Source organism: Megalops cyprinoides, chromosome 6 (genome assembly GCF_013368585.1).
Source record: "Megalops cyprinoides isolate fMegCyp1 chromosome 6, fMegCyp1.pri, whole genome shotgun sequence".
In the NCBI taxonomy this organism is placed as follows: Eukaryota; Metazoa; Chordata; class Actinopteri; order Elopiformes; family Megalopidae; genus Megalops; species Megalops cyprinoides.
The window spans coordinates 33452514-33472625 of record NC_050588.1 but is presented as its reverse complement, the minus strand read 5'-3'; the positions used below and the strand labels follow the sequence as shown (position 1 = coordinate 33472625).

At 39.1% G+C, this 20112-nt stretch overlaps 4 protein-coding genes across 4 annotated transcripts; all 4 read left to right on the top strand.

Annotated features, from left to right (window-relative positions):
- Window positions 1-912: 912 nt before the first annotated feature.
- On the top strand, window positions 913-1884 carry LOC118779614 (odorant receptor 131-2-like). Its single transcript, XM_036531787.1, has one exon. The coding sequence runs from the start codon at window positions 913-915 to the stop codon at window positions 1882-1884; it is 972 nt and encodes a 323-aa protein (XP_036387680.1).
- Window positions 1885-6765: 4881 nt separating this feature from the next.
- Window positions 6766-7698, top strand: or134-1 (odorant receptor, family H, subfamily 134, member 1). Its single transcript, XM_036531786.1, has one exon. The coding sequence runs from the start codon at window positions 6919-6921 to the stop codon at window positions 7696-7698; it is 780 nt and encodes a 259-aa protein (XP_036387679.1). The 5' UTR covers window positions 6766-6918.
- Window positions 7699-11390: 3692 nt separating this feature from the next.
- LOC118779612 (odorant receptor 131-2-like) lies at window positions 11391-12296 on the top strand. Its single transcript, XM_036531785.1, has one exon. The coding sequence runs from the start codon at window positions 11427-11429 to the stop codon at window positions 12294-12296; it is 870 nt and encodes a 289-aa protein (XP_036387678.1). The 5' UTR covers window positions 11391-11426.
- Window positions 12297-15967: 3671 nt separating this feature from the next.
- or137-3 (odorant receptor, family H, subfamily 137, member 3) lies at window positions 15968-16915 on the top strand. The gene has a single exon (XM_036531784.1). It carries the CDS (start codon window positions 15968-15970, stop codon window positions 16913-16915), a length of 948 nt encoding a protein of 315 aa, XP_036387677.1.
- Window positions 16916-20112: the final 3197 nt, after the last annotated feature.

The following is a 20112-nucleotide window of genomic DNA, read 5'->3' as shown; positions in this document are numbered from 1 at the left end:
GACAATTATAATAAAATCAGTAAATGGCACCTAACCCTAACCCTAACCCTAAACTGCCTTCAGTAATTCACCATGAGATAAATCTTGTATTGTGTGTTATCCATTCTTAAAACCTTAATGAATACTTCATTAATAGGTCCATTTCACAGGTAAAGTATCGTATCAGAGGAAAGGTTTGTAGAAAACATCTGAATATGCACACTCTAGATATTTTCAGTTGGAAGCAGGAAACTACAATTTATTTTGAATGTTTTGAGAGAGGAAATGCTTAAGATCTTGCTTTAAATTAAATATTTAATGCAGCCAAAGCATTTGCTAAAAACAACAACAACAAAAAACCTTTCTGGCTGGTCATATGGGTCTATGGTGACCCCAGTGTTTCGCGTGACATTTCCAAAACCTTGAGAGGAGCGCGCATGCGTGTGCATGCACGTCTGTATGTGGTGGGCTGCACCTTTCAATCTCAGAATTGTCCCTAGTCTCTCTTTAGCCTATAAAAGCCATGCAAGATTTTCCAAATTTAATACATCGTGGGTTACAAAGGTCTCTTTCCTTATGTTGAATTCGCAGAGGTGAGTTAAATGCCTTAATTTCCATTTTACAAATACAGAGATTGATTTGTCAGGGTCATTTTTGTATTGGTATTGAGCACTACAGTCATACACACATACATACACGCACACACATACACACACAAACACAAAGACATACACAAGCATACACATATACTGTACATCTGTGTGTGACATTTTTAGGAAAAAGACAGTTAAGAAAGCAATCAATCTTTATTTTTCACTGCATTTGAATTACATGGATAAAACAAAAAAATTAAATAGCACAGATCTTAAAGTGAGCAGAGCTGTATATGCAGAATATTTTTCTGTTGTTTAACAGGGTTCTGAAGCACAAACCATGAACTTCTCTGCATACAACAGCACTCAGAGCAACATATCCAGCACCCCACTGAGGGACACTTTCGCGACAGCTCTGACCAAGAATATAATTGTGGTGGTGCTGTGCATCTCCATCAATTACATCAATGCCACCTTGATCCACACCTTCTTCAGGCACAGCATCTTCAAAGAGAACCCACGATACATCCTTTTTGTCCACCTGGTCGTCAATGACATGATCCAGCTGACCATTGCTGTCCTGTTGCACGTCGTCAGCTATGTGTTTTTCACCATCAACGTCTCTCTCTGTTGCGTCCTCCTGATGATCGCCATCTCCACCACGTACAACACCCCGCTGAACCTGGCCAGCATGGCCGTCGAGCGCTACATCGCCGTCTGCAACCCCCTGCGCCACGCCCAGATCTGCACCGTCCGCAGGACCCACGCCCTCATCGGCATCATCTGGACGTTGGGGGTGGTGCCCATCCTGCCCGACCTCTTTGTCATCCTCGCGACGGAGCCAGTCAGCTTCTTCCACTCCTCTGTCTTCTGCAACCGCGACCCGGTGTTCCGCCACCCCTACCTGCGGGAGAAGAAGAACATCTCCTTCATAGCGTACCTGTGCCTCGTCTGGCTCACTCTGGTCTACACCTACTTCAGGATTCTGTTCGCGGCCAAGGCGATGAAGTCGGACGCCAGGAAGGCCCGCAACACCATCCTCCTCCACGCTGCACAGCTGTGCATGTGTATGTTCACGTATATCGGCCCCCTCCTGGACACTGTCCTGCTGTACATATTTCCCATGTACGTGCTGGAGATGCGATTCACAAGCTATTTAATTATTCATATTTTGCCAAGATTTCTCAGTCCCATTATCTATGGTCTCAGGGACAAGGTCTTCCAGAAGTATTTCAAGAGGTACCTGTTGTGCAAAGTAGACATCAGCATCCATCAAAAGAATGTGTCCACTGTAAAGTCCCTCCATTCTTAAAGTTCACTTTAGGTCAAAATCATCCAATGTTAATAGATTTCTTTTTTATTTTCAGCGTTGGTGGCATCAAGCAGGACTCTCACAATAAGGGTCCTCTGCACACAGCACTCATTTTTCCATGATTCACGATTCATGATGAGACACTCCAATAATATAGTTACTTGGTTTTTCTTCAATGTTTAATGTTTATTGGTTTCATTGTTTGTATACATATATATAACACTTTTAATACATGCTTTGCATATGCTTTCTTCCCCACTAGTGAGGCTACTGACAGAAAAGACAGGAGTGGATAGAGAGCTGAGTGTAAAAATGTGAATACGTGCAAAAATACAATAAAAACATAGCACTGTATGTTGGCTCAGTCCCTGCCAAGAACATACTGTGCATACTGTAATGTAAACCATAAAGATTTACAAAAACCACACGTTCCTTTCCCCTTTTTCAGTTGTTCATCTGTGTGCATGTATGTATGTATGTATGTGTGTGTGTGTGTGTGTGTGTGTGTGTGTGTGTATGGGGCGACCTTTCAGTTCAACACCACAAGTTTAGAACACTTAATTAAAACAGCAGCACACCGGAGTGATACAATACTTCAAATATTTGTGATTGATTGCAAGCATTTGTGATCAGAATTTTTAAACCAGAATCAACTTCCTGACTCTTTTTGTGTTCAGGCCTTATTATAACCAATGTGTTAGATCTTTTTTTAATCTTAAAGATATATGTTTTTAATGTGTTCTTATATAAATTCAGTAGGTTTATGAGGTAGGTTTAGTAGGTTTGCTTTGCTATCAAATGTGCCGCCTCAGCCTATTTTGTTTCTTTTTTTCTTTTACTCAGCACAAACAGCCTTTTACTCAGTCTCCATTTTTAGGTGAGCTCTTTGAACATAAAACAGCTTCACATTAAGAGGCATGCATTTGAAAGACACCTAGGGCTGTTGTAACTTACAGTTGTCTTGTATTTGCAGCGGAGGTTTTCAGTTTTAAGGTTTCTGAAAAAAAGTTAAGTATTCAGAAATGAAGCCAACACAAACATTTCTTTGTATATATATATATAAAAAAACACTTAACAAGTAGCCCTCAGAAGGCTAATCTAATAATGCTAAAGTCTCTCCCTTAGTTTTATTTTGTCAGGGAACAAACGTCTAACTGGAATTTGTGAATAGTTGGGTTAACTCCTTTTGTCTCAACATGTGAATGTGTGTCAAGATTTGTCATTAATTACTGTTTCCTCCCCTTGCTTTGGAATGTAAGTGTTCTGAAACAATCCTGTACAGCAAAAACACGTTGAGTGTTTACCACTGTGTATGAATTAAGATGAATGGGTTGTAATATTACATTACATTTCATTCATTTTGCAGATGCTCTTATCCAGAGCAACTTCCGGCACAAAACATCTTTAGTTTTTCATTATTCTTAACATTTTATAAGTTCATTAGAAATACACAGACATCAAAAACAACTTCCACTGAGGGCTTCCACTGGTGGCTTATCCAGCCAAAGCACTCCTTCCAAGAACAGGTTGAGCCTTACGGCCCAGGGTCGAGCTCGGCCGTGTCATCTGCCAACACCGACTGGGAGCCCATGGTGGCAATGCAAATTGGCATAGACTGGCCTGAGTTCCCTCTTTGCAACTTATTTGCATACCTATCGGTCACTCACATAGCATAAGGAGGGTGTGTTTATCCTCTGTTCAGGTTGTGCCCTCTGGTGCACTGTGGGATTTCAATAGCTGTGCTCGGTGAGTGTATAGGTGAATTGCATGCAGCTTGGCCCGTGTTCTTGTGTGAGTGCTGAAGTTGTCACGGTGGGATGTGACTTAATTTTAGTGAAAAAAGGGGGGAAATGGAAAATCAAAATTAAAAAATACAATAACACAAGAATAATAAAAAATGTATGCGATCTGAACATATTGTGTACTTTAGTATTTTAGTTCAGTAAAGACTTTTCCCTTTACCAGTATAAAGTAAAAAAAAAAAAATTCAGCTATTTTATTTTATTTTCAGAACCACACTGCCCTTTGTGTGGTCAACAGTTCTACCTATAATGATGCAGCATTTCAAGCAATATAAATAATATGTGTTGCAAAACTTTTGCTGACTCCTCTAGCGCAATAAAAAAATCAATTTATTCAAAGTCAGTTTATTCATTTCTTAATGGGTATAAAGCTCTTCATGAAGTTAGGTTAATACTGATAAACTATGCGACCATGAGTAATGTCAGTGTTAGCTCATTGCACAGAAATGCAAATTTTCAACATCCCATATTAACGTAAAGGAGAAAACAGTCATCATTCACTTAAATAAATATCAGATTAAGGAAAAGACATAAAATACAATATCTCATATAGGCCACACGCAAATAAAATACCACACAAACACTTAAATCCAAAGTCCCACAGTAAGACAGGGGTTGTGTCAGCCGCTCCACAACTTTCTGTGGTCATTCAGAATTTTCCATCCTTAAGAGAAATGTCAACAGCGTCTAGTATTTGTCTGAACAAAGTGTCTTTCCCCCGGGTCTGTTCCTCCTCCAAGAACAACACCTGCCTGTGAGCCAACTATGATGACCTTTGCAACTCAGCAAACAAGCCTGGCTGACACAAAAGTCCTTTCTGAAACCTGTTCTCTTGTGTCCACTGGTCCAGTGAGTAGAAAACGCGGACCCTAAGCATAAAGGGCAACAGACAGAGTACTAGCAGAATCCGTGTTCTCATTTTCATCATTGCCAGACACAAGACACAATTATTCAGTTAATTTATTAAAACATTAATAGATGTTCATTTGTAAAAAAAACTTTGTCAGCAAAATAATGCATAACAGGGGTCTGTGGTTAGAGTCTCTGAACTGGCTGCGGGATTGAATTCCAAAAATGGTATCTATCACCATACTGCAACGGAAACGGAGAAACGGAGTGAAATACAGACCCTGTATGACACAGCACTGCGTGAACTTAGCAGGAAACAGGCCTCAGATTGACAGCCTGTTCACTTAGCTGCCCCCCTATGTTTTAACGTACAATTAACCATCCACATAAATCAGTGCAGCCAGCTCTGTGCAACTGGTTTTTGTGCTGCTGGTGTAAGGAGCATAGAGGATCCTGTAAAACATTTCATTACTCTGTGGTTTGTTTATCAGAGACTTTGGTCAGATTCTAAAGGGATTTCTGACACTTCACGACCATTGATCCCTAGACATCAATTACATTTATTTATTTATTTATTTGTAGATCAAAATGTCAGTTCAAACATATATAAAGGGTCCGTTTAACCCAGCTGTTAACCACAGCAGTTCAACTGGAATGAAGTAAGTGATCATTTCATGTTGTTGATCATTTCATTCTCTCCTCAACAGAACCATTTCGCTGAAACTAGAGAGACTGGAGGTCCTTTGGTGGGCCATGAAGATCAGATCAGGTATACGGATATATATGGATGTAACTGCAAATAATTGAATTATGTGGGGTTTTTTTTATCAGTTCAGTGCATGTTTGGAACACCTTCATTGCATTTTTTCAGCTCTTCTTTGATTTATATAATTTTGTAGCTTCTGTTTTTAATGTTAATCTACACTAAATATCCTCTACTTTCATCTAATCATTGAGTAAAATGCATTTCTGTATAGTAGTAATACTTTATATGATGTAGCAGCTCCAAAGATGAATTTAACGATTTATCAATGTTTACCCAAATGCAATGCAAAATATTATTATTGTGATATCAAGCAATGTAACTGTTACAGGTTACATTTGTACACATGTAAATTGATATATCCTTCTAAACATCATATACACTATGATTGTCAAAAACTAGAGTGATATTATATCACGCAGCTATGGAGCTGTTTCCTTCACTTTGAGTAAATTTATCACAAGTATATTTTCAAAATCTTTTTTATTAATTCGAGTGATAAATATTTTTGTTAATTTCAGTGACGGCTGAAATCATAATATTTAAGCTTTTGCTCTCTGACCCAAATCATTGTCTTAATTTATGCAGTACTTTTCCCAGACTGACCTTTCTCTGTATGGTATAAAAATCACACCAAGGGGCTCCTGAGCGGCTCAGTTCATTAAGACACTTATTCTGAGCGCAAACTAAGTCCCACCGCCCGGATTCAATCCCAGCCGTGTCATCAGCGCCCACAGCAGCGGAGTAATTTCACCTTGTTGTGCTGGGGAAAGGGTGGGCATGTCAGTGGGGTCTGAATGTCTCACTGTACTCACGTACCCTGAAGCATCGGTCAGTGCGTCAGGTGCTGATCAGCTGACATCAGGGAGATGTGGCTATGCTGCAGTACTTCTCTCTGTACAATGAGACTTGTAGTGTGTGAAAATAGCCATAAGCTGCATGCAGGTGTATGAGAGAAATGTGCTTGTTGTGCTTCAGCAACGTTGCTTTAATACAGTACTTGTTCAGGTGAAGGCAAGCCTATAGTAATATTGCAGTTGGTGATTGCAAAGTTAGGTCATATGTATTAAACACAAAGATGAATCGTGTTAAGTACTCGTTTCACAATGCTTGGAACATTAATTGGAGCAAAGAGCAATTATACTGAGGGTGTGCTTTTTATTTTTCATTATTTGAAAAAAGTAATTCCTAAGAAATTGACTTACTTGAGCAATTCCTGCATAATTTTGTATGCTAGATCTTGAAATGATAAGAATTGTCTTCATGTCTAGTTGATTTCAAGTTTTAGCTGACTTTGTTTTGATTTACTTTTGATAGGGAAGGAGCCAGCCTGAACTCAGGAAACTAAAATGTTTTGAAATGTCTTTGCAACCCTGTCTTTGCTTGTTGCAGGGTTGAAGAGGCAAAACAATGAACTCTACGGCAAACCCCTTTGAGACAACATACAAGAGCTATGCGCCGGCAGTGCTTGTCAGAGACACATTCACTAAAGCCTTTGTGAAAAACTTCACCGTTGTGCTGGTCTGGTTTGTCCTCAGCTACATCAACATCAGCGTCGTGGTCACCTTCTTCAAAAACCAGGTGTTTTATGAGGACCCGCGATACATCCTCTTCATCAACATGGTCATAAACGACGCCATTCAGCTGACGGTCACCATCATGCTGTTCGTGCTGAGCTACATCTTCTACTTCATCAACGTGTCCTTCTGCTGCTTTTTCATCCTTGTGGCCGTTTTCACCACCAGGAACTCTCCCGTCATCTTGGCCAGCATGGCCATCGAGCGCTACATCGCCGTCTGCAACCCCCTGCGCCACGCCCAGATCTGCACCACGCAGAGGACCTACATCCTCATCGGCATCATCTGGTTTGTGTGCGTAGTGACAGAAATGAGCGACTTCTTCGTCACTTTAGCCTCAGAGCCCATAAGCTTCTTCTACACCTCCGTCTTCTGCCTCCGGCAAAACATATTCCGATTTCCAACCCTGGCCACTAAAATGCAAGCTCTTGATTTCCTGTACTTTTCCTGTGTTTTGCTCACCCTGGTGTACACCTACCTGCGGGTCATGTTTGCGGCCCGGGCGATGTCCACAGACAGGACCTCCGCGCAGAAGGCGAGAAACACCATATTGTTGCATGGGGCACAGCTCCTAATGTGCATGCTCTCCTACATCTACCCCAGAATCGAGGCCGTCATCAGCATGGTCTTCCCGGCACACATCTTAGACATTCGCTACTCCACCTACTTAATCGTGTACATCCTCCCAAGATTCCTCAGCCCTATCGTCTACGGCGTCAGAGACCAGAAGTTCCGTAAATACTTAAAGAAAAATTTCCTGTGCAACCAGTGTAGGGTTACACCAAGCGGCGAACAGGAAAACAGACTGGAAAATGAGCATTAGCTTGTCCGTAAAGTATGAATGGTGTGGCTTGGCGTTAAGCATCAACAACCACTGAGCTGCAAATAGAAGCAGAGAGAATACTTTCATTCACTGATGTAGTTGTTTTTCACAGTTTGGTATGATTGAAAAGCATGGCAATTTTAATTTGAAAGGCTTAGGCATCAGCAGCTGATTCCCTTCTACTCGAATGCATCTGCAGTCATAATGAAAGAACAACAGGCTTAAGAGAGTACTGGTCTTCGTCACCTTTGTTCTAGTTATTTAATGTTACCCAACCTCCCTGTTGAAAAATGGATATAGAGAATATAATGGATAAGTATAAAATATAAAATCCAAGGTTACAATGTGATTGTGCATCATAGTGACACAATTTAGCAAAAACCCTTAATAAAATGGGTTAAGCAAGCTTCTGGACAACTATAATTTTGAAGGTAAGCAGTGCTCTCCCAGGAAGCAGTGGCTTTCACTCAAAGATTGTATGATTCTGATTTAACAGTGACTTAATTTAATTTTTAAATAATAATCTTAACTGTGACAGTAATAATCTATATCAGACTATTTAATATTATTTTTTTCTTGCAGCAAAAAAAAACTTTTTAATTTTAATCTGTAAGGAAGGTAAATTGCTATTTCTTTTTTATACACTTTGTAGGTTTCTTCAGAATAATGAAACAAATAAAAATGTAAATAATGATGTAAAATAATAAATGCAAAACAAATGTTTGTGGACCATTTCCATGATGTGTTTACTTTCTTGATTAACACCTTTTACAGTATGCCTTTCCCACATTATGAGTAAGCTTTCAGGTTTCATTTTATTCACTCCACATAAGGTAAAAATTAATAATGGATCATAACCCATAATCTTCAGGTAATAAACTTTACATTATTGTCATTTAGCAGGTGCTTTTATCCAGAGCGTCTTACAAAATACATTCAATAAAGAGATAAGAGACCACTAACCACATATGAACAAATGTTCGTACCAAAAATATTGCTGGGACCACAAGTGTGTGCCTGGATCCACATGTAAGTTAAACACAATACCATTCCAAACACAAGGCTAACTCATACTCTGAAGTAACACTTTCATATATATAATTACACATAAGGGGAACAAAAGAACAGTTTTTGGGAAGGGAGTGTGTATCCTGAAGAGGTGGGACTTCAGTGTGTGACACACCTGAGATGACTAGATGAGACTCTCTTTTAAATTCTAATTATTTAACATTATCTGACATCATTATAGTTGGCTAACTAACCATTGTGTTTTGACATTACCTCCATTTTAATGTATACAATAACAGTCTATGTAGTCAACATTTTGTTATTAGTCAGCTATGGCAAGCCATTTTAACTTTTCATTATCCATTAGTACTAGTGAACTAGTAATTTGCCAGTTCACTAGCTATTGTTACCTTACCACTGGTAATTCAGCGAGTGGTTTGTTTTCTCATTTCTTACTCATAAATATTCACTTCTCACTAGTGACATTTATTGCCTTACTAGTGGCAAGTCAGTTGTAAGCATTTTATTCAAGCTAGTGAATGTTATTTTCTTACTACTTTTTTTATTTTTTCCTTACTGGTGACATTATTTTCTCTTTTTTTTCATGCCAAATGTTTTTTTTTTTTTTTTTACCTCATTGTCTCCTCAATTTGAAATTCCCAATTTTCACAAATGTCCTGCAGCTTCCACCTGTGGTTAGTATAAAGGTATGGGACAAGCCCCTTACCAACCTACCCCCCCTACATCCCCGGTGAACCAAAGCCAATTTTGGTTCTGTCCTTATGGGCTCCTAGTCATTGTCAGATGAAGATTGGGCTGGAATCAAACCCAGGCTGTACCATTAAACCTCTCACTTGACACATCAAGTGCTTTTACCATTTGAGCCACTCAGGTGCTGTGTTATTTTTTTTTTTATTAGTGGCATTAAATGTCTTACTAACAACATAAATATCATTGTCATTAGTGATGATTCTTTCCTTGCGCTGTTATTCTTACCAGTAATAGTGCTGCTTTCACATGAGTTTTCTCCTTACTATTCACAACACTGTTCTCACTTACAGTGTTGTAGAACTTACAAAAGCATACATTTTCTTACAGTGCATCTTAAAATGATAATAAGCTTGAAACCCTTTCAATATTATTTCGACACTTTCTGAACCAGGATGTAAAGCAATAATTTGCCTGCATTAGTCTGAAGATCTTTGCCATATTTTGCTTGACTTGGTTCCCATTCCGATAACTCAGGAATTATCCTCGTTAAAACTGCTACCTAGCTCAGCAGCTTTGTGTAGAGACAGTGCAATGTTATCCTTTATATATTTTATATGTTATGTTTCACATATCTCTAGCTAATCATATTGCATGTCGCCGGGTATTTAACTGCAGTGTATTGAACATTGAGAGTATAAACCTGTGACTATAGTCTTGGAGATGCAGCTGTCTCTTAATTGAAAGCTACTCAGTCCACACCCTCATTAGTATGATGATAGTATGATTGTTGTTGTTGTTGAATATCACCTTCTGTCCTTCTGATATACCTTAGAGTACCCCACCCCCTGGATATTAATTGACACAAGGAACAGTTATAGACAGTGCTGTAAATAAATGCCATACATGCCCAATTCTCCTCGCCGGTCTTAGGTTATGGTATTTTCCTGGTCTCCAGATGCTCATTATTCCATGGCCTCTGACATAAGCCATAACTTCTTAATCAATTAAACGCACAGTACATGACTTTATAAAGCAGGTGCTTACCCCACCTAGATGCCAAATACCAGATTACTCACAAGGTAAGTGAACACTCCTCTCTTCAGTCTAATCTTAATGCACTTAGTTTATGTAACCTATATTATAACATGTTTTTCTGTGTTTTTTTTAGATTTTGTTTTAACAGGGCTAGGTATGCTAAACTGCACCTGCACCTCTGTCAAAAACGAGCATGTTAAATAAATTATATTTTCAGAAACAGTGCAAACATTTGATTCATAAATTTATGAAAGTTCACTTGTCTGCACTTGTCTGCACCACAACAAAAAAAAGACAAGACAATGCAGAGCTGCTAACCTAGTTAAAGCATCGATGTTGAAACATATAATCAGGGAATATTTGTTTTGAAAACTTGAAAGCTAAGTGTGTGAACCAGTGTGCATTTGTGTGTCTGTTACTTATAACAATAACGCAAGATTTTAATAATAGAATACATACAGTGTAAAGATATTTGATTGCACCACATTTTTAAAGCCAGCTGGTGAAGTTGGGAGCATTATGTATATTTGCAATCTGAACAGTAATTATTTTGAATTTTATTTAGCTCTGCTTTGCTACAGCTTCTTTTTTCCCATTTTAATGGAGTGGTGTTTTAACTATATACAATACAATTTGTGAAAAATACTATAAAACATGACTCTCAAAACTTTTTGGACACATTTTGTATGATCATTTGTCTGTACACAAAGTGCTGTTTTAAATCGTTATTGTTTAAAATGGACATATTACTGGACACAAATGTAAAAACCTAAGTCAGTTGCTAAATGACATGAATTTAATGTAATTTAGTTATGATGCACACACTAATGTAATGTAATCTTTTTTTTAGTTGTGCTGTACCTGAAGACATGAACTCAACACTCACTCCGCTGGATGTGTATTACACCCCCCATGCCGTAGTAGTTACTCCTAAAGACAGCTTCACTAATGCACTGACCAAGAACATAGTGGCCATGCTGGTGTGGCTGACCCTGAGCGTCATCAACGGCAGCATGGTCAACACCTTCCTCAAGCACAGCTTCTTCTACGAAGACCCGCGCTATGTGATGTTCATCTTCATGGTCGTCAACGACGCTGTCCAGCTGACCCTGGTGACAGCCCTGTATGTGGTCAGCTACGTCTTCTTCAAGATCCATGCCTCCGTCTGCTGCCCCCTGCTGATGACCGCCGTGATGACCACCCGCGCCACGCCGCTGATCCTGGCAGGGATGGCCATCGAGCGCTACGTGGCCATCTGCTTCCCACTGCACTACCAGCAGATCTGCACCATCACCCGCACGCTCCTGCTGATTTCCGTGATCCTGGTCCTCACAGCCGCCGTGCCTCTCACCGACCTCTTCATCACCCTGGCCAAGGAGCCCCCCAGCCTCTTCCACTCCACCATCTTCTGCGACCACTCCCTGCTGTTCAGGGACCGCTCCATCTACTACAAGAACTGCGTCTTCGACATCGTCTACTTCTCTTCCGTCTTCCTCACCCTCCTGTACACCTACTGCAAGATCATGCTGGCCGCCCGGGCCGCCTCCACCGACCAGGTGTCGGCCAAGAAGGCCCGGAACACAGTGCTGCTCCACGGGGTCCAGTTGCTGCTGTGCATGCTGGCCTTTGTCGTGCCCTCCATGCAGGCCCCTCTGATCCAGCTCTTCCCGGAGTTCGGCCTGGAGATACGCTACGTCAACTTCCTCCTGGTCTACATCATACCCCGTTTTCTCAGCCCCATGATCTACGGCTTCAGAGACGAGAAGTTCCGGAAATACTGGGCCAGGCACATCACGTGCCGGATGAAGAAAGTCGTGCCGGTAATCAAATCCCGTCAGAAGTGACATGCACATGTCGCTGCTGCAGCTGGACCTTGTCATATTTCATATTTTCACATTAAATAAGTCAGACAATGAAAGGCTAATATGTAGCAATGTGTACTAATGTGTTTAATTAGTACACATCTTAACTGAACAAAAGGACCTTTTCTCTCAAAGCTGAACATGTATGAACTATGCAAAAAATGTACTCCCGCAATAAAAAGTTTTTGTATTTAGGTTTTTCAAACTTTGCAATGTCTGTTCTTGTCATGCATCGTGTGTATAGATTTGCTCTTGTTTATTCACAATAAAGAAGACTCACAATGAAGTACTCATATCCTCCAAATACACCCCGAGATTAATAACAGAGAGAATCTCAAATTGTAACCATATTGAAGAAAAGTTCAAGGAAAGGCTTTCCAACCTCAGATGTGTCAATGCATAGCATTGTTTTCTCATATATCATTCCCATTTTTATGTGCTTCTCCGCTGTAAGGAACATAAATAATATTCCAATCCCAGTGGCCACAACAAAGTATTATGTTCATCTCACATTCATAGTTAACTAATTGTGGAAGGGTTTGTGCTGTTAATATTGTGACTCCAGATATTAAACAATACCTAAATGTGATAGCAAACAAAATGCAGTTTTTGACAAAAAAGCCAAACCAATATGATTGTATATCCGTAAAAATGATAAGCCATGAAAATGAATGATTATTGAAAGTCTTTGAAACCACCAATGTGTGTTTTCACATAAAAAGTTCTTTGAAAAAGTTGATTTACTTTTTGGAGAGCTAGCAATGATATGTAATTCAATAATACACATGTATTGCTCTGCTGATATGGTTTATGTGTTTAAATGGCAATGAGAGCTTGCCTTGATTTGATTTGACATTTTGGCTTCAGGAAAAAGTAATGGCATTCTGTCTTACACATGTTTTTTGTTTCAGAGATGAAAAGTTTTGGAAAGCATAAAGATACAGTGAAATGTAAGGTAAACACCCCAAGCTGTTATTATTATCAAATTTATATGTTTTACTCACATTCAGTTCGACCAGGCAGACTAAGCAAGGAATTACAATTTTCATGTTGCGTCCAGTCCTGTTTAATTTCATAAGCAGAACATGAGATATGAGAAACAGACTTCTAGCATTAGAATATATTTCATTTTCTAAGCCAAGAAAATAACACACTCACACTATTTGCTGTAAAGAGTAAAATGTTAGTGGTCAACTGTGAGTTGAGACTGGTCCAAATGTCACAACCATCCATAATGGAGGATGTGCTGGAAGCCTATCACTTGTGGTGATATCAGCTTCAAAATTGACATCATTGCATTTGAGTACATTTTTTTTTTATTATTGCGTTATATTATTGCGTGTCACTCTTGACCTCATACAGTATATTCATGTACAGTACCTGTGCTTGATTCCTACTGTTTAAAGTTTCTGGAACGTTATTCATACAGTGTACACAAGGCAGTCCCTGGGTGGTGTCCCCCCTAATAACAATCAAAGTTAATAATGATCAGTGTGGGAAAGCAGTAATCTGTGAGTGGGAAATTACTCAATGGGTTGAAAACAATTTGGATTACAGGGACATTTTGAAAACTTGTATATGAGATGCATCAAAATGAATTTACTGTGGCTCACTTTTTTACAATGGCATTGTCGCAAAGCAATGGACAGAGCATATTTTTCAGAGGGAACAGAAAACAGAAAACCCAAATTATGGGCTTTTATAGTAACTATAGCCACTGCTTGTGGAGGCCCTGTTACTGTTCTAGTTTTACTGTTGCAACCCTTTTCTGTCTGGTCTGACAATACCATTCCACAGCTTTAACTTATCTACAACTCTGCAGTCTGACTGGCCACCCCTATCTTCATCTCCCTCTCAGCTGGTTTCCAGTTGCAGCCCTGTATCTCCCTGTACTGCCCTGTACTGTCATGCTGGGCCCTCAGCTACACCACCCTCACTTAGTTACTAAGTTCCTGTGCCCCCCCGCCCCAACTCCACTGCCTGCCTGTCTGTCGCTCAGTTCCAAGGTTCCACAACAACCACTTGCTTTTTATCGTCTTTATCGACCTTTGCCCCCAGTGATAGAATGAGCTAATGACCTCAGTCAGAATAGTGGAATCACGTAACACCTTCAGTTGTCTTTTAAATACTTACTTGGCCTGAAACATGCCATACTGCAGTTTTTCACTCACACGGACAACTGACAATTAGTAATTCTGATTATGATTACTATTCATATTAGAGATGTTAACACTCAAGCATTTGTATTTTAATGAAATGGCTCTGTTACTTCTGAAGTACTTGTGTTTGTGTTTGTATGTAATGTTTACTCGTCACACTATTTTAAACCTCGCGAGTGCCCAAGTGGACATGAAGGTGGCTATGAGAATAAGGCTATTTCCACTTATGACCAACTACAGGTGAGGTAGGACCGAAAGCATGGAAGAGAGTTCTGATGTATTGTCGTATTTAAAAACTAGAGTTATTTAAATATCATTCTAGTTTTGATTACAGATACCCTACTGAAAAGCTGCACTTAGAACAGAGGAGCTGCAAAGTCACATCATGTGCCCAAAAACATTGTCTCTGTACATTAGGCAGCTCAATTAGTTGTAAAGGTAATCTCAAAGGTAGATGCAATACTGCTTTACTCTCATCACCCTTCAGATAATCCTGACATCTCCCTACAGATTATTACAATTAAATAAATAATAATTCTCTATATAAACCAGGCAAAGGGTCCCTTTTTCTTATTTGTCTGAGAAGACCTCTCAGGTAAGTTCCTCTGCAATACATCCATACATTCATTATTAATGAAAATGTGTAATCACTTTGTGCTTAAATTTTATGAGGAATCTTGCACTTGAGTAAACCTTAGAGTTTTTCAGAAATGGTATATATGACACCACACTGGTAATACAGCAACGGCAAGATCATTAATGATTTTTAAATATAAATTTGCAAACTAAATGTGATTAAATGATTATTATTCAATATTCAATGAAGAAACTGGAAAATGAGCATTGCGATTAACAACAACAGATGACAGAAAAAAAACATTCATTGTTACACTTTTAATTTAGGGAGGAGACAGGAATTTTACATTTGCTTGTCCAAAGCAAGGAGGTATGTTTATATTAACCATATTTAACTTGTTTTTCAGAAATTATATGTGTGGTACACAGTATATGTGAGGATTATTCCTCCTTTCAGTAATGTTTATTTTACAATATGATAGAATAAGTCTAATTTAATTCCACATTTTCTTATTGTCCACTTGCTCGTCTGACTTCCATAAACAGTTTGTTTCATTTTCTCTTAGGAATTAAAAAGAAAAATATTGTACTTAAGAAATGCAGGGATCCACAGAGTAATATAGCTCACCAGTCACTGTATGATACCAAGACAAACTATTGTCAGAAAACCATTTTTTCAGGATACATTTTTACCAGGGAAAATAATAAAGGAGTGTATAGTTGATATAATTAATTGCAATACTCAGAACTCATATACTGTTTAAGATTTAGTTTCCGGACTCTAATTCTGCCTACTTTTTCCCATCGTGGGCATTACTAAGTATACTGCTTTTTGTTTTTCAGGCAAAGAGACAATATCTTGTTTTTATCTGTTTTTAACAAGGGTGGTGCGGTGAATCTTCCCAAAGAAAAAGAGCAATGAACTCCACTCATGATCGTTTGGATCAATTTCAGGAAGCTTTTGTGAAGAACTTCATTCTGGTTCTCCTGGGCGTTATCATCAATTACATCAATGGGACGTTTGTGTTCGCCTTCTTCAACAGTCAAATATTCTACAACGACCCAAGGTATATATTGTACATTCACATGGTGATCAATGACATGATCATGCTGTCTCTCTCTGTGACGTTACATGTTGTGTCCTATATCTGGCCATTTCTCAATGTGTCAGTCTGCTGCGTTTTGCTTATAATAGCCGACGCCACACATAAGAACACCCCGCTGAACCTGGCCAGCATGGCTATCGAGCGCTACATCGCCGTCTGCAACCCCCTGCGCCACGCCCAGATCTGCACCGTCCGCAGGACCTACGTCCTCATCGGCATCATCTGGGGCGTGGGAGCCATGCCGGGCCTCACCGACCTCGTGATCATGCTCGCCGTCAACCCGCCCAGTCTGTTTTCCTCCGCCCTGTTATGTTTCAGCCTGAATATATACAACACGCAATATCACAAAGAGAAAAGCACGGTGCTGCAGTCTCTTTATATCTCTTTTGTGTGGATTACTCTGATCTACACTTATTTCAGAGTCCTTTTCGCGGCAAAGGCTGCCACCACAGACCCCGTTTCTGCCCGAAAAGCTCAGAACACGATCCTGTTGCATGGGGTACAGGTCTTGCTGAGCATGATGTCCTACATCACCCCGCTGGTGGACAGAGTGCTCCTTCAGCTCTTCCCCCAGGAGAGAACAAAGATAATGTTCGTGAGTTTTTTGTTTTCAAACATTCTACCCAGGCTCCTGAGCCCACTGATCTACGGAGTCCGGGACCAGAAGCTGGCTAAGCACGTGAGAGGGTACTTGTTGTGCAAAGTGTCCGTCAGAAAGGTCAAACCAGTTCATACCTGGTCTACACATAGCTCGGAATAAAAAAAAAAAACTGCATTGTGTGTTATTCAGGGGCGATATGGTTATTATTCAAATCACTGTACAGATAGATAAAAAGAAAGATCTGAGGGCTTTAAGTGAGGACTCAAAGTGATACACAGTAGAATATGATACTTCTAAGCAGTTATTTCTCAGACAGAAATTGCTAAATTATACTCTTCTGCTGCTTACACAAGCACACACACATGTGCGTGCACACACACGCACACACACACACACACACACACACACACACACACACACAGCAAATAAGAGTTCAGTGCAGGCTTGGCGTCCAGAGAAAATACAGAAGGGTGCACTTGCAATCCATGGGGAGGCACAAAACATCTTTATCTTTAAAAAACATAATAAATACTATGTAGACATAGGGATATAAGGAGACAACTGGGGGTGCACTGAGGTCCGTCTGGGGGTGCAATGCACCCCTAAGCACCCCCATGGCGCCGGCCCTGGTCCTGTGTTTTCCACCTCTGATCCTACGGGCACATTGGGTACATTTACATTTACTCATTTAGCAGACGCTTTTATCCAAAGCGACTTACATAGGTTACAGTTGTTTTACAATGTTATCCATTTATACAGCTGAATATTTACCTGCATTTACCTATATGAACCTGCAACCTTTCGGTTACGAGTCCTGCTCCTTAACCACTATGCTACACTGCCGCCTGAAATGAAAACGATGGTTTTCATTTCAGCTGAGCTCTCAATTTATTTAGTCTCATTGGGCTTTGAATACTGACCTGTACTCAACATCACTTAACAAGTATGTAATATTAGTTTTTTGTTATATATTGGCTGTAGTGTGTTTTTTTTCCCAATAATAAAAATATAAGTATTTCAAAGTCTGGGAGTTCAAGCTGAGAGGAAATGCTCTTTTCTAGAGCAACTGAAAAATCACAGAACATTCAATGCTTATAATAAGGAGCAAAAATAATGCCATTGATAACATTTGTCTACCAATGGCTTCTGAAGGTCTATAACAGAATGTTAGCATCATTTTTATTCACCCTCAACTTTCTTACTTTTTACATAATAACTTCTTTTTGTTGTACAATGCAAACATAATTTAAGTTGTGTACCTAAATCCTTTATCATGAACCTGGCCAATTTAGGAGCTGAGATGTTTTGAAACACTGGAGAACTGCTTACACAACATACATTACTGATGATAAAATGATGAAAAAGATTATTCTGATTGTAATATGTAAAGTATGCTATTAGTATGCTAAGGTATTAATGTACCGATTCTTTAATATAATTTATAGTATTATACTATAGATTATATTAGAATAATAAGAAGAATCGGTACATTAATATATCAGAATGTAGCAGATATGTGTCTTCAAAACTGCATCAGACTACAAAAACTATGCACAAGATATCCTTGTGCACGCTGTCTTTCTTCATTATTGTGATGCCTCTCAGCAACACAAAGAGATAAATACAGAGTGTAACTCCCCAGAGTTAAACACCTAATTTATATATTACATTATTCATGAAAAAGGCTGGCAGGAGACATCTAGATGTTTCATTCATTACAGAAAACAACTCTTTGTGAGGTAATACACAAAGGGCAATTACAATACGCATTGTCCCTAACTCTGTGAAAAACACCTCAAATGGCACGTTTCATTCTTACATGTGATACATTTGACAATCCTATCAAATACAAACACCAAAAATAAAGAAACATGTAACAAGCCTTCAATAAATCTAACAGCCTAATGTCTTCAAATGGGTGTTTTTTTTTTTTTTTTGCTTGGGTCAATTATTCAACAGACTTTGAGTATTTCATTGATTAAGCATGTCATAACACAAAAACAAGTTTACAGTGGTCCTGAAGCATAGGCATAAAATCTTTCTTAGACAATCCCAGGTTTCAAAGTGATTTCAAATGCTGTGCAATACATTTTTTACTAGTCCTGAACACCAGAGGGCATTATGTACAAATACAAAGGCAGATAGAGTGGGCTGGTTGCGAAGCCATCCTGAGTGTATCAAGGTAGGATTAGTGTTAATAGTCAGGGGAACATTTCCATCCACTAATATAATCCAGTAAAAACTGTCTCCACACAGAGAAACATATGACAATACTACTAATCAGGTAATAAAAAAGATTGAAGAAGTTGGCCAAAGCTTTTCCCATAAAAAGGGTTTTTGCTTAAAAACATGGGAATGAAAATAAGCATAAGATACATCATTTCTTAAATAAGGTAAGGCACAACTGGCAAAATGGGCAAACATAAAGGGGTAAATTGGATTTAAATAGGGAAAAGCTTCTTCCCCTTCTTCCCACAACCAACCTTACTCTTAAACCCTGGTGGGTATAGCTTCACAGTTGAGCAATTTACCAATTAGCCTATGGTCAACCAGTAACACATACACACATTCTCATGCTTTACTGTACTGTGGACAATAAACTTCATATTACACGGTTTGTTCATGAAAACATATTAATAAAAACGGTATGGAACACAAATGTCCATAGAGGTCAAGGTTGCATCTCTACAGTTATTCTGACTGAAATCAGTAAAATAAACAGAAAATAATATAAACTGTATCAAAGACCCAAAAATACAACTGGATCAATTATATCAGAACGTAGCTCAAATATCACACAGCAGAAATATACCTTCAAAAACTTCAAAATCTATGCACAACTTATGCATAGTGCTTATCATGTTTTTTCATTCTAGCGATGCCTCTCAGCAATCCAAAGAGAGTAAAACTCCCCAGTGGTGACCACCTAATTTAGATATTACAATACATTATTCATGAACAATGTAGTCAAGAGACTGCTAGATGTTTGAAAAGTTAGAGAAAACAACTCTGTGTGAGGTAATACACAAAGGGCCAGTTTTAACCTAATTACAATGCGCATTGTCCCTAACTCTGTAAAACGCATTTAAACAAGTGTTACGTTTCTCATTCCTACACATTTCTCTTTAATGTGACCGCCTGCTGAGTATGTGGAAATGCAGAAAACCGTGTTAATCAAACCAAAAGACAAAACGCACTTCAATTAGACTGAATCTGGGCTTGAGACATAAAATGGCTGGTATTCGGTCAATGATAATATAACATGAGAATGAAATGGTTCCTACTGTATCTGGACAGGAAGCAGTCTCTTCAGTCTGTGCAGCAGTTGCTTAAATTGTGCTGTAGCCTAACCCAAG

Excerpts from the sequence above, each read along its gene's own strand:
- LOC118779614 (XM_036531787.1), top strand. The coding sequence starts at position 913 with ATGAACTTCTCTGCATACAACAGCACTCAGAGCAACATATCCAGCACC.
- or137-3 (XM_036531784.1), top strand. The coding sequence starts at position 15,968 with ATGAACTCCACTCATGATCGTTTGGATCAATTTCAGGAAGCTTTTGTG.
- or134-1 (XM_036531786.1), top strand. The coding sequence starts at position 6,919 with ATGGTCATAAACGACGCCATTCAGCTGACGGTCACCATCATGCTGTTC.
- LOC118779612 (XM_036531785.1), top strand. The coding sequence starts at position 11,427 with ATGCTGGTGTGGCTGACCCTGAGCGTCATCAACGGCAGCATGGTCAAC.